Source organism: Pyrgilauda ruficollis, unplaced genomic scaffold (genome assembly GCF_017590135.1).
Source record: "Pyrgilauda ruficollis isolate IOZ18807 unplaced genomic scaffold, ASM1759013v1 scaffold29, whole genome shotgun sequence".
Lineage (NCBI taxonomy): Eukaryota > Metazoa > Chordata > Aves > Passeriformes > Passeridae > Pyrgilauda > Pyrgilauda ruficollis.
Window position 1 is genome coordinate 5,679,764 of NW_024524266.1, and position 15,032 is coordinate 5,694,795.

Here is a 15,032-nt window from a genome sequence, read left to right on the forward strand (position 1 = left end):
CCTCGCACTCTGCCATCAAACTTTTTAAAAAATCTGGGACTCCAAATCTCTTCTCCATTGGATTTCTTTGCTGAAAGCTTCACCTGTGTTTCCCGCCGGTTCCTGCCGGTGCCCGGCCCGTCCCGTCCGTTGTGGCGGCGGGGGCGGGGGCCGGGGCCGCGGGGCTGCCGCTAGAGGGGCTGGGCGGGAGAGCGCGGCCCGGAGCCCGCGGGCCCGTCCCGCCCCACAGGTGGTGAAGGCAGAGCAGGCCAGGAGGGGCCGGCAGAAAGCTCCTCCTTCCTTCGGCTCCCGTTGCGGCTGCCCCCTGACCTGCCCCCGGCATTGCCCGGTTTCCCCTCCCCGAACACCGCGGCGAGACGGGAAGAGCCGGCAAGAGCCGGCCCCCTCTGCGCTCCCAGCCCCGGCCCCCCGCTGCCTGGCACGGCGAAGGCGGGGCGTCCCTGCCCGGGGGACGGCCGCAGCCGCCGGCTGCCCTTTCAGCCCACCCTCCACCTGCTCGCCGCTTTTGTTTGGGAACGGGGGTGGAGGGTAGCGCGGCCGCCCTTGCGTGTGGTGGAGCGGGGGTGTCAGGGCTACGGCCTCCGGCCCGGCCCCGGCTGACTCGGGGCTCACGGACGTTCTCGCCGCTGCCTTTGTCTGGCGGCCGGCCCTGGGCTGCTCGCCTCTCTCCCCTCCTCCTCGGCCGGGGGATCGCGCTGCGGGGCTGCCGCTCTCTGGGAGGGGCGAGTGGCCGCCCGGCTGCTGAAACGCGGGTTTCACCCTCTTTCCGAGGAGAAGGGGAGGCGGGGGCACCTCTCCCTGCCGCGCTCCTCCCAGCACCCCGCGTTGCTCGGCGGCATTTGCCCCGCCGCCAAGTTGCCACAAGTTGGTGCCGCCCCCCCGCCGCCGGGCTCCGGCCTCGGCGTGAGACAATACCGCGGGCTGCGGGGGAGGAGGAAGGGGAGGGGGCGGGCGGAGCAGTCCTCTCTCGCCGCCGATGGGGCCGGGCCGGCCGGCGCTGCGGGGCGGGTAGGTGGCTCCGCGGGCGGCCGCCGGCTGGCGCGCACCGGGGAGCGGCCGGCAGAGGCGAGCCAGCCCCGGCGGCGACGGGCGCTCCATGGAGGACGTGGGGCTGCGGGGCGGACGGGAGCGGCTGGCCGTCGGCGACCCTCGGCTCGGCGGCGGGCTGGTGGAACCGGGACCCGTGATGGTGATGGTAGAGCAGCGGGCAGCTGAGGGGTACAAGCTGGTGGAGGTGCAGCTGACCGGCGGGGCTCCCTGGGGTTTCACGGTGAAGGGCGGACGGGAGCACGGGGAGCCCCTCATCATCACCAAGGTGAGCGGCGCCAGGCCGGGGGGGGTGGGTCCGGCCGGCTCCATTTTGCCATGCCCGCGGCGGTGACAGCCCGGCCGCGCCGCCTGCCCGCAGCCCGGGGCGCAGGTACCGCGGGGCAGCGCGCCCAGCGCAGGTGCCGGGGGTGCTCCAGGGCCCCGCGGCCGCCGCCAGCGCCCGGGGAGCGGTGCCGGAGGGTGCGGGGCTCATCCCAACTGCTCTGGGGGCAACAGGTTGCTGGGCGCAGGCAGCGTGGCGGCTCCGACCTGCTGCTTCTGGCCGCTCGTACGCCTCGTAAAAAGCCGGCGCCGTCCTTGTGGGCGCTGGTAACTGGCTGGGGGAACCGAAACCCTCTGCTGGGCTCTTCCCTCCCTCTTTCCCCTCCGGGCTCCTGGCGCAGGAGGGTATGGAGACTAAACTCGCGGCTCCGAGGCTGAGTTTTCTCCGCTGCCGTTGCACTTGCAAATTCTAAGTAATTAGGATAGCCCTTTTTTTTGTCCCTTCGTCTTTAAACAAAAAGATCTTGTGGATAGTGACCAAATCCATGCACCGAAGACGGGAGAGAGGGGCGTGCTTGGTTATATATGCAGTCTATGGTTGCCTTGTTTTTTTTGGGTTTTTTTTTGGGTTTTTTTTTTTTTTTTTTTTTTTTGTTTTTTTTTTTGGGTTTTTTTTTTTTTTTTTTTTTTTTGTTTTTTTTTTTTCTTCTCTTGTCCTTGTATACTTACAGTTTAATCTCAGTGTACTGGACACAAAGAAATGCTTCACGTTTTGTAGGAATTTTTTTTTGTTTCATCTGGATGTGTTTTTACTTAAGAGCCCCCATTCTCAGTAATTGTTGGTTTTTGCAGTAAAGACAGCTTTCATGTTGCACAGTGAAAGCATATGAAAATAGATCCATATGTTGTAGTGAAAAAAAAAGTCACATTAGCAAAGCACATTTTGCTCAAGATCTGTCAGAAAGTTATATATATGCTTTTGTCTACAAGCCCTCCGGACTCTGCCTGTTCCCATTTTGAAAGTGCCAGAGAGTGTCAGAGGTCAACAAGTCCTGTTTTATCCACAGCAGAAATTATACTAATCTTATTTTTCCTCTGGTTTCATTGTGAGTTTTCTAGTTGGTTCCCTTCTCCCACCCTTGAAACAACTGTGTTACGGAACTTTCCCAGTGAGAACTTTTCAAACCATCTGTTTCTAGATCACTTCCCTAGTGCTGTTTTTCAAGGAACAACAGTCAGTGTCAGATGTATAGGCTGAAATATGGCTGCAAGAGTGTTGGCTGCTTACCACTGTCCTGAATTAGAGAACAGCAAAGCTGGGAGCATTTGAGAAGAGGAGAAAAGAGCTATTTTATGATGTATGCACTAGCTATTAAGTTCCAATTCAAATAATTCCACCTTTCTGGTAAGGGCTAATAAGCGCTACATCTCAAGACTGATCAGTGATGCTTATTCATAATGTTACCTAGGTATTAAGTAACAGGCGTAAGTATTTGTGGCATGAGGATGTGGCTGTGGTATGTGGAGAGAAGTGTCTGTGCCTGGGAACCTTTTAAACTGGGTCTGTTGAAAGGGAATAATTAGGTGGAACCACAGAGCTGTGCTGCTGTGTGGAAGAGCAATCTGGGTCCATTCATACAGAGATGAGGACAGACTTAGGAATAAGATGGGAATTTGGATCCTTGGGTTTAAATTTTGGAGCATATTTTTATTTGCCACTGTTGGATACAGTGGTATAGAAATAGGTTTGAAACCAGGGACTGAAACTTGTGTGCCCAGGACTATGATTTTTTAGCTGCAAAATTTTCCATCTTGATTTGGCCCACCCATCATGGTATTTTGTTTTTTTACTGTATTGCTTCTAGTGGTGGGAAGAATAAGTTAAAAGAGAGTGGTTAGAACAGTCCCTCCTTGCAGGAGATGTAAGGTTTGTCTCCTCTCAGCTGAAGAGAGCTCTGAACTTGTTACCCTGTTCCTGAGTGGGGATCATTGGGCTGCCATGGATGAGGAGATGCCGTTTCTCCAGTGCCTCTCTCTGTGGCATGTGTCCTTCCTTCTCAGAAGACTGGTCAGTGGGAGACTCAGGAAAACCCAGTGGACTAAATCCTTCAGGACACCTGTGGAAAAACTCCTGGTTTTGTGGATTTAAAATGTGCTTAAGCGTTAGCTGGCTGTAAAGCTCTGTCTCACTCTAGTCCAGAGCATCTCTGGGGAAGTGAGGGTGGATGACGACAACTGCCAGCTCTTCCAGGAATGTGACAAGGTGTGAATGGAGTCTCAGATAGCAGCTGCTTAAGGGGGATTTCTAAAATTCTGCTTGTCTCTGCGCTTTTACAGTCTCAAAAGCAAGATCAGCCTTTGAAGAAAGTTGTACCTTTATGTAAATGCTGGGAAGTCTGTGTAAATATTTGCCACTTTCTTTAGCATATATGGAACAACTGCTGGAGAAGTAGCACCAAAAATACTGTAATTGAAAAAATCATCAGCAAATATATGGTGTTCACTTTTCAACATTTTCTCTGTAATACACTTCTCCATTTCTCTGGTTGTGTGGCTATTTTGCTGATAGGAAGGGAAATTTTTTTACTACAGGTGTCATGGGGAGAGTCTAGGGCAAATACTGGCAGCAAATACTATATGGGAATTTTTTTAGAAATTAAGTCAATTAAAACAAGAGTGCCTTTTGATCCACCAAATTGCCAATAATCAGAGAAAGCAAGGCATGCTGAAGAGGAGAAAATGTGTCCAGCCTTACCAGGGGTGTAAGCATGTGCCCAGCTGCTGGAGTTTTGTCCCTGCTCATTGCAGCGGGGTTGCATTGGATGACCTTTAAAGGTCCCTTCCAGCCCAAGCCATTCCATGATTGATGCTGTGAGGGAAGTGCTTTGCCCCGGGAGAGGTCAGTGCACAGTCACACTGCTGGTGCCCAGCAGTGGGCCCAGCACTTCCAGGGTGGGCAGGTTTTCCCCATTCACAGTAGCTTTTCTTCCTGTACCTGAAACAACACTTGGAGAAATAGTCCAGAAATAGAACCGAGAAGGCAGAGTATCAAGTTCACCTGCCAGGCACAAGCCTTTTTAAATTTTTTTTTTCCTTGCCCTTTTTGTTATTGCTGCAATAGGTCCAGAGAAAAATGGTGCATGATACAGCTTGCTCGATCTTTAAACATAGCTGGTCGTCTAAAGCTTGCCCCACCCAAGTGCAAATGGTGTTGCTAATATTTAAGAAAAAAAGTCATTTAGCATTGTCACTGTGTTGCATACCATTATTTTTTAATGTACCTTTAAAAAAATGCTTTACATTTTTTCTGATCTCTGCATGTGTGTGTGATAACATTCCAAAAAAATTGCCCAAAGGCAGCTTGTTCTTGCCTAATTTGACATCTTGAAAGAAAGGACTTGCTTTTTGTGGCAACATGCGTATTTCAACAAAAGGTGAAATGAGAACTTTGAGGACAATAATTAGAAGTCTCAAGAGCCTCAGTTTGTATCTTCCTCTTTTTTAAAGAAACAACATCTGAAGAGGGAGGTCTTATTGGAAATAAAGAAAATGAAAAGTCAGAGTGCACAAGAGTGAATCTCTTGAAAATCTCCCATAGCTGCATTATCTTGATTACTTTTACTTTAAAAGTGCTCTTATCTGAGATGCCCAGCTTGCAGTGTCAATCATACTATTGATTGTGGGTGGTGGGTAGAAAGTCATTTCACGTCCTGTACTAACAGTATCCTTAGGAACTCTTAAGTTGTTCTGTAATCACCTTTATCCATATTACATTAATAAATATGAGAACATTCTTGAGCATTTCAAGAAAGATTGACGTATCATTTAAATAAATTTCTCTTTTAGTATCAGCTTTACAAGAGCCTACACAAGGCTATACCTCCTCAAGCTATGATCTCATTGCAGTCTAATCAAGGCTGAGCTTGGCTGGTATTTCAGCAAGATTTCCAAGTGAAACCTGGACTGTTGCAATAAGTTTTGTTGTTGATTTAGTAGATAGAGTTCTTGTCTCCTGAATCAGTGCTGAATTCGTGCCCCAGCTGGAGGTGCTGCCTTTTAAAAAGGAGTATCAAACTCAGAACATTTATTTTCTTTATTCCACTGCAATTTCTGCTGTGCTCCTGTCTGTGGTTAGGTGTGAATTGTAATTTTTTTAACCTAACAATCATTTAAATTGTATAAAGAAGTGCTTCTTTATTAATTGGCTGCAAGACTTCTCCATGTGACTTGTATTAATTTGTCATTTCAGTAGTAAGTGATTACTGTTTTAGTTAGATAATTGTTTATTCTTTGGCCTTAAACATGTAACTAAAAGCAAATACTTGCATCACCATACTGCAACAATATTTAGGGTGGAAAAGAGCTTTATTGGTGCTGTTTACAAATAAATAAATAAATAATGAAACACAAATACCAGTTTCTTCCTTCAAGTTAGATGTTTGAGGTAAGCTGCATTGTTTGTAGACATTAACAATTCTTAAACTTGGCTGTGGAGTTTGATGTCCAGAAAACCAGCATTTACCAGTAATCCTGTGAAATTCTTGACTGCTTAAACTTAAATGCAGCCATTCGTGTAAATAGCTGATTTATAAGTTCTTAGGAGGCATTGTACTGTAGCCAAGAAAGAATTCTAATCTAGGTCTCCGTATCCCAACAAATTTCATTCACTTCCTTCAGTTCTAGAAAGATAATACATGAAGGATCCTTCATTCTGTTTTGTTTTCTATTCATTTTCTCTTGGTCATCAAACCCAGGTAGAATTACCAATCTGTATGGGTCAGAATTTTAACAAGTGTGTTAGTGAACAATTTTGAAAGAATGTATCAGATCATGTTCTGTGTTTCTTTTCAAATGTTTATTCAGCATCTTATCTTGCAAGGGGGGCTTATGGTCTGAGTTGGATCTCTTTGTGTTGTTCAATTTGATAGTTGAGAAATATTAGGAAATGTGTTTAAAATGAATGTTTTTGGCTTGAAATAGTATCATGTAGCTGTTTATATTTTTTCCCCCTGCCAAATATGTTAAAAATTGGGCTTTTTTCGATGCTATAGAAACTGTTGTGGGTGGTGTTTTCATTGGAGTCTGGTTATTAGATCCCAGGTTTCTGTTATTGGAAGGGAGGAGTTAGCTTGCTTTGATGCAGAAGATCTTACTGCTTTTAATTTGGTAAGCTAGTTCATGAAGTTGATGGTCTCAATTTCAGTGCTTTAATGGCTAGTGAATGACCTCTTTATTAGGACTGTTAATTTACTGACAGAATGGAGCTCACCACCCTCATATGTGGTGTGGAAGTCTGAAGCTTGGGAGGTTGGGTTTGCAGGGTATTTTTTTTTTGTTTTGCTTTGGGGGTTTTGTGGGGTTTTTTTTGTGTTTGGTTTTTGGGGTTTTTTTTTTGTTTTTTTGTTTGTCTTTTTTATATGGGTTTGTTTTTTTGGTGATTTGTTTTGTTTTGTTTTTGCAAGGGCTTTAACAGTTGAAATGGCACCAGTGTTGGAAATTGCATTTAAAAGTTATGTTGGATATTGTCACATGTGATCTAAAAACTGTAAGGAGTTGAAATGATAGTTCAAAGGCTTGTGACTTCAGAAGTCTCAGGTCAGTTGAGTTAGGTGCTTAGCAGTCAAACAGCGTTGGAGTGGGGTTTGCTTGCAGTGCTGAAATTGCGGTCTTCCTTTTTGCATTTCATACTACATTTCAGGAGAAAAATCTTCCAGAGGACTCAGAGTGCTCTGTTTAAACTCAGAATGAAGAAACTTCATTACAATAAGCGAACTTCTAACTTTTGGATATACTGGTTGCTTCCAAATTGCTTTTTATCTCCTCTGCATTTCCCTCTTTCAGCTACTTGGGCAAAAACTGTCAAATTTATCATGATTTTTTAGTTTGAAAGAAAACACAAACAGAATCATTCGTGTCTGTGGAGACTGCCAGAGGAATTGTGTGTTTTGTGGGAACAGTTACTGCAATAGGAGTGAGACAGCTGGATTGACTGTTTGAATGTTTGGTCTGTTTAAAGGACAATTTAAACTTCTCTGGTCGTTAGTTCATACATATGTTAATGTGTTCTTTTCAGTATGAATTTTGGATACTATCATAGACATTAGCGTGGAAATAAGAGATCTGCGATCTGCAAGACACCTCTGGTTATTGCTTGCTATTATCAGAGGTTTGCCAGTAATGCAATTTATTATCTAGATATGTTAATGGTTTTGTTTGTTTCTTTTTTAAGAGGAAAACCAGTGTGGGTGTGTGTGGTGTTTATGCATATGCTACATATGCTTTTCTCAGTTACTCAATAGACTGTACTTATTTTTATCTGCAGACCTTGATTCATTGTATGTTCTCCTGCTTAATGAGTGTTTAAAGTATGGGAATGTGGAAAGAATAAGGTAAACGGGAATTGAAACGTGGCTGTGAATAGATTAGAGGAAACAACTGTTTGGTAGTAACAAAGCCAGTATTTTATTACATGTGAGCTTCTTTCTTCTCAAGAAAAGCTATTTATGTCTTCCTATGCATTTGTAATCTATACATAGAATACCTAATATGTATATGGATTTAGTTCCGTGGGTCAGTTTGTCATAGAGGTTTGAGACAGGTCGTAGATATCAAGGAGATTTTTTTACTTGCTGTGCATTTAAGAGTTACAGTGCATGAAGATTTTCACTGGTGAAATAAAAATTAATGCAGTTATGCTGAGACTTCGTTTAATCTATGAGGACTTGCTTTCAGCTGTGTATTTTGAACCTATTTGGTATTGATGCCTTTCTATAAAACTTAACATAATTCTGGACTTTTGGGTTTGGGCTTGCTTTTAGTTTGGGGCTTTTTTGGGGGTGTTTGTGGGGTGGGTTGCTTATCTTTAAGATAAGAAACAATTTTGGAAGCTTTCTAATTCCACATAGCATAATATTTTCAGTTTCTTAAAGGTTATGCAGGAAGTATGCTGTACTCTCCTTATCCTCTTATACCTACCCTTTCCAAGAATATTATCACTACTCCGTGTGGAATTATGAGTTGTAATTTTTGTACTACTTCTAACTTCATAGATATGGTTGTATACAAGCAAGAGGGAATGTAAGGTTTTTGGAACGGGTAGCTGAATGTTTTGCGTTTAAATGCATCCATTCAGTGACAGGAATAGTCTACAAAGTTTTGAACTGGAATCAGTTTTCAAAAATCAACTTGATGGACTTCTGAATGTGTTTGTATATATTTTGCCAAGCAGCAGACTTCCGCTGGTGTTCATCTGGGTTTAAGATGAATGTTTAATAGAAGGAGATAGTTTTGAACAGTGTTTTGTAGCATTTAAATTAAACAGGACATAATTGCTCTGAACTGCTTTCTGGAGGTGCCTGCTACTTGCTGTCAACTGTGTGAGAAGCTGAGGAAACCCCTGGTTCCTCAACACATATCTGGATCTTCCATAGGTACCTGTAGTAAGGTGAAATATTACTGAGCAAGGTTGTCTCTGTATTTGCAGTGCATGTGTGCCTATATCTAAAATATTTTTTTTTAATTTATTTCTCTGATTGTTTCTGAGCATAACTTTTCATTTTGATTTATCAAGCTGATCAGGGTAGAGTTGTTACCTACCAAGGACAACATTTATGAACTTAGGAGAGAACTTCCTTCCTCTCTCCATAAATTAATACAGTATTAGTGTTCAGTCTCTGATTAATTCGGGGCATTTTTGGTAAGCACAGATCTCTTATTGCAGGTAAGAGAATGGCATCTGCCACATAATTTTTGGGGGGCTTTTTTAGTGGCCTTCATGTGTATTTGAAGGTCATTGTGGTGTGCTGGACTCCCCTAGGCAGAAGGAGCCAACTTGCTGGTAAATGCTGGAAATGCAGCAAATTGCAGTTTTGAGAAACCAAATAGCTTTTGTCAGGTACACAATTCTTGGGCTGACTCTTAGAGTAGAAACAGATGGAGTTGAGTGTTTGGTGATAGAAAAGAGGTGGTTATTTCAAAGTTCCTCCAAACCCTGATGAAATGCCAAAATCTACTGAAAGGTTTGAGCTGTTTAGTCAAAAGCTCAGTAGTAGTGTCACTGAGGGGAATGCCTCACATCCTGTCTACTTCTCCTACCTCACTCATAGAGAAAGGGAGACTTTCCCTCTGCCACCAGCCCTGCTTTTTCCCCATTTAAATCTGTCAGTTTCTAAATTGTTGCGTTCTTTGAAATGTTTACATTCCTCTTACTTACTTAGAAATAGCTATTAACTGATATATGAGCTAGGAAGCACATTATCACATCTTAGATAGAGATGTTCTGAAGAACTGTATTTAATAATGAGGATTTTTTAAAAAAAGATGTAGAGTGGCCTGTTTTTCAGGGTGGTACAAAAAAGAGTGGGACAAATCTCAGTGTCTGAAAGCTAGAAATGGGTAACATAGTAGGGAATCTACTTCAGTGATTGAGAGGCTGTATCCCTTTGGATAGCTAGTAACAGTGCTGGTTCATCCATTCTTGCAGTCATTTCTCTAGTTGAAATGACCTTTCAGAAGGAAAATGGATCATGATCGAGGATGTTATTGTGATTGCAGGTGCTTTTATTGAATCTTTTCTTTGCTCCAGGCTCTTTGCTGTTCTGTCAGTCATGTTGATAAGTTTTAGATCATTTCTGTACTCACTGTACAGAAAATACTCTAGACTTCTGCTGTGCATTTGTGCCATGTACAACAACTGGATGTTTAGTGTTCTGGTAATAGCAGAGAGGCATCTCTGAGCAGTTTGGCAGAGAGTCTAAGAATGCTTTTGCTGATGTGTGAAGGTGAATTCAGTTTGATTTTGTGGAAATTTTGTGGCATAACCTACTAAGTTTTTTTAATATAATGGAAGTGCGTGAACCTCATTCTAAGCTGTGCTTTGAGTGTTTGGGGGTTTTTTTTAATGAAAAAAGATCCATGTGAAACTTACTTGAAAAAATACCCAGAGCCTTTTAAAATGGCCAAACTTTTTAATTTTAGAGTAACAAGTTCTTTGTTCTCAGTCCTTCTAGTATATTCTCTCTGTAATGGACTTGCAGTCAAGTCTGGATAGCTGAAGGACGGAGGGATCTGTCAATGGGGAGCATGAAAGTACAGAAAATTTGTTTAGAAGTGATGCAGAGATACCTACTGCTGTACTCAAAATTGCAGTTTCAGTACTTTTCCTCTTCAGTAAAATATGCTTCTTCTCAGAAAACCTTCACAAAGCTATACAAACAGATTATTTTGTATTTTTTTCTCTCTCTTGAGATAAAATATACTTTGCTTCACAGTTGCTTTGAAAACTTCCACATCATAAATTATAAAATAAAGCAGTGTCTCCCAGTTTCCCAAGTACATATAAATTAGTCAGCATTCTTTAGGAAATAAGCTTCTGATTTGGTTCAGTGAATACTGTTTGGGAATAGCAATACTTTATTTGGAAGCTGTGCATTTTTCATTAAAATACTCTAGTATTTTAGGATAGTATCATAGAAACATGATTTAATGACAGAGGAAGTGAAGTGCTTCCTACACAGTGTCAGTTAGTCATCAGTGTGTTAATTTTCTTAAACAAATTACATGCAAAAATGGGTTTGTGGGTGTTTAGCTGCCTGATATCTGATGTAGTATATTATATAACTCCTGATGAGTATTTGGATTTTGGATAATGCAATAATTACAGTATTGTAAATTTTTTTCTTTTCTCTATAAATACATATTTTGATGACCCAGAAGAAAGCAGAACATTAGATTTTCAGCAGAAACATTTGCGGTTGTCTCATTGTTTTTTTTAATGGAATAGCAAAACATCCATTTCACAGCCATTCATTCAAGTAAAAGAAAGATGCAAACATACTGTGTTGACATAAAGTAGTGTTTTATTGGGTGTTTATATGTGGAAAGAATTTTAGGATAACAGGGAAAACTTGAAGCTTCATGTGTCTGTTAAACATAATTATTGTTTTGAATAGTTAACTCAAGAGAACTGTATACTTTAAAAAACAGCTTTTATAAGCAGTTTGTAATTTTTTCTTACATGACTATTTTGGTCAAGTGCCTTTATTTCCAAATAGAAAGGCTCCTGTAAAATTAAAAAAAAAAAAACAGTCTTGTTCTGTGGCTGGGAGATATGATATAAATACTGAATTCTCTTAAATGCAACTCTCATGTCATAATGCTTCTCCTAAATTTAAAAGAATTGGTAGAACACAACTTTTAAGTTCCAAGGTAATTTTTTCCCCTTTTAAACTATGTATTCTTACTATCTATAAAACTTTTGTACTTCTTACTCTTTTCCTTTTATCTTATCTTGTAAAAGGTATCGTCAAATAATTTGCTCCCCTACTTATAAAATGGAAACTCCAGTGATGTATTAGTAAAACAAGTTTTTTCCTACACTTTTTACCTTCTGGGAACTTGATGTTTTTCCTGACTGCTGTGGAAGATAGCTATCATGAGCAGAGAGTAGGGCTGTGCCTTTTCTGACACCTTGGAGACCTGAGGAGTTTCTGTAATTACTCAGTCTCTTGTCAGGGAGAGGTGCAAGACAAGTCTTTTGTTGCTCAACTGAATTTCTTCTGTCTGATTCAGGAAATTGTCATATTAATAAATATTGTAGCTGTGACCTGTTATGTGGTGATTAGAATATGCAAGTGAAGATGCATGTGGCTCTTTGGTGGTTGTTTGCTCTCTTGAAGCCAATAAAGGGTCTGAGTTGGCAAAGCTTCAGCACAGAGCCCTGTCAGAAGCAAAGAACTGGAAATTTACTGCATTGAAAATTGGGAGATCTAGTAAATTAATTACCTCTTTTGCCTTGTGTACTTCTGTGGAATTGTGTCTATTTTGCCTCTGGTGATGAATAGAACTAATACTATTTCTCAGAAGTCTTGTTTCTCATGAAACAGACCTGATGCAAAAGGGCTGAAATATTACAGTGACAAAGACTTTATAGTCTTTCTATTAGACCTAGAACACAGATATTTGAAAACCCTTGGGGTACACAGAGTTGTATAAAAAGGCTGTAGCTATGTGATTCTGTATATTTTTCTTCACAGCGGACACAAGCACAAAGTATTTTTTTATCTACAGTGTTCATCATAAGTAATGTGCCAAAGTGTACAGTTAGGTCTCTGTTTACAAAATTAAATCCAGTACCTACCCAAAATGCACAGATGGTTTTGGTGCTTCAGAAAGTAGCAGAGATAAATGGAGTGAGGTGAGTCAGCACCTGAGAGCACAGCAAAAAAACCCCAGAGTGTGGACTACTTTCATAGTAGGTCAGCCAGCCATTTGAAACAATTGTTGATAATAAAACTTCATAAGGAAATATATTTTTGTAGGCCAAAATGTGTCCTTGCTGACCACTTGAATTTCCTTCAATTTCTGATGATTATGACACACTTACAGCTCTATAATATAAAGATACTGTCAATGATGATTGATGATTTCATCAATTGTCTAAGGTGATAGCACAGCGTACAAGTTTCAGCAGAATGAGGGGAGCATGTGCATGTTTTCTTCTAACCGCAGACAAAATTAAAAAAAAATTAGTATGTCTGCACATTACTAGCAGTAATTGGAGGCTACTGTCTGCATTGTGTCAATTGGTTCCATCACCCTGCATTTCAGCCTAAAGGTGTTGGGCTAGTGTGGGCTCCACCTTAAATCCAGTGCTACAAACATCGAGTCTTTAGCAACCTGGTTTATTTTGCTGAAAGCTGACTGGGGAAATGTTGCATGAGCAATTTAATTAACTGATTAGAGGGAGTGGAGATGAGCAGCAGGGAGTGGCAACATCATGGTATATGGTCACATGCTCTGCTGTGACTAACAGGCTTCAGTCCAGCTGATGTCCAATGAAAATTAAATTCAAGTAGCAAAATAATTTTGAAAATGCTTATCTCCTGTTTCCTAACTTTTGAATTTTCATTAATGAGCAGTCTGAGTCTAAAATGTGTTCACCTCTATTCTGAGGACAGAATGGGCATAACTGTTATTAATATCAGAGTAAAAAGAAAACTATTTTGCCTGTTTTTATTTTTGGCTACCAAAAAATACTTGACATTTGACTATCTAGGAGAGCACGTTCACTAAATCAGTGCTAAATTAAGTCATGACATATATAGCTGGGTCTGCATGCCTTAGAGGGATTTCTTTCCCTAAAACTTTGGAATTTTCTAGTCCATTTGGTTGATGCTGGCTGCAGTTCTTTATGGTCAAGTTTTCTTCTGAACTTGGAGAAATTTCTGTGAAGATTTTTTGGGCCTCTTGTTTTGATATTAAATAAAATTTGCTTTATACCTTTCAATACGATGATGTTAGTAATTACTGCTTTTAAAAATATTTAAAATGTTTTTGAGCTTTGCATTGAATTTTTTAAAAATTTTTCTGATTTGTTTAAATCTGTTGACTCTGGATGCCCCATCCCTGGGAGTGTTCAAGGCTAGGTTGGTGGGTCTTTGAGCAATGTGATCTAGTGAAAGGTGTCCCTGCCCATGGCCAGAGTTTTGGAACTCTATGATCTTTAAGGTCTCTTCCAAACCAAACCATTCTATGATTCCATTTGTCCATGAAATTTAACATTAGCATGTTATTCTGCATGGTTGTAAGGAATGTGGGCTAGGGTTGTGCGTGTGTAACAATTACAGAAGTCTGAAATCATTTTACAGAGTGATTTGGTCTTTACATTTTATATTCTTGTAATAGTTTTGGGGTTTTTTTTGGTTTTTTTTTTTTTTGTTTGTTTGTTTTTGTTTTTTTTTTTTAAGAGAAGGCAAAGGAAAAGTGGCATACTAGTGGTGTCTATGTAATTTTATCAGCTGAACTGCGTTTTCCAAACTAATTTTCCGGTGGGAGTCAACATTAGAAGGTGACTGGTGTGCCTTGTGCAGTGGGTCCTTTGCCAAAGGAATGTTTGGATTCAGGAACCTGGTCTCCAGGTTCTGGAGGGAGTGTGTTGTAATTTTTTTTTCTGATGCCTGGGCTCAGACTTCTCTGAGTTTCCTTTAACTGGTTTGAGTGTTACCTCTTCTTACCTAAAAGTCTTTTTCTCTTGTTATTCTCTACATGAGTGATTCTGAATTCCATTAAATAGTCAGCATTTTCTTTCTTTACCTACTTCTTTCACTATGCTATTTCTTTACCTAGCTCCAAAGCTTGATTTGCCTTTAAAGGCCAAAGCCTATAAAATGTGAAGGATCTTCTCTCAGGACTTGCAGTTGATTGAGTCTTCTAATAGCTGGGCACTTTTAAAGGTGAAGAGACATAAGGCATGACATTGTGGATGCTGGCCGATTACTTCTTCCCCTGAAGCAGGGGTCACTAGAGTATTCAAATGTAGTTGCCAGATTTACGTCTTAACGTAAAGATTTCTTTTCATAATTTTATTTCTTTGTTTCTTGGAACTGGGTGAACCATTTCAGTTGAAATGTAAGAAAAATCAATGTTTGAGCCTTACATGTACGGTGGAGAGTTTCTACCTAACTAATTGAAGTATGGCAAATTCATCAACCACTGAAAGGAAATATGATCTCATAATGGAAGCATTGAACAACTTTGATTAGTGAAGTGGTTAATACCACCTGTGGTTAATTACTGAAAAGGATTTTGGAGTAAGATGAGGACACAAGATGATTTTTGTAAAACCATGGCTTAGATACTACTTCATTAGAAAGCTATAATATGTAAATAAATAAGAGCAACACAATGACGTCTGTATTTTCTATACCATAAATTTAAATACA

General features: G+C 41.3%; 1 protein-coding gene across 2 annotated transcripts in view; it reads left to right on the plus strand.

Annotated features, from left to right (window-relative positions):
• The first annotated feature begins 542 nt into the window (after window positions 1-542).
• SHROOM2 (shroom family member 2) overlaps window positions 543-15,032 on the plus strand; it is a 117,435-nt gene continuing 102,945 nt past the window's right edge. For both annotated transcript variants that reach the window (XM_041472441.1, XM_041472442.1), the window contains exon 1: window positions 543-1,315. In XM_041472441.1, coding sequence (XP_041328375.1) covers window positions 1,097-1,315 — 219 coding nt within the window. In that variant the 5' untranslated portion in view covers window positions 543-1,096. The remainder of the gene's footprint in view (window positions 1,316-15,032) is intronic.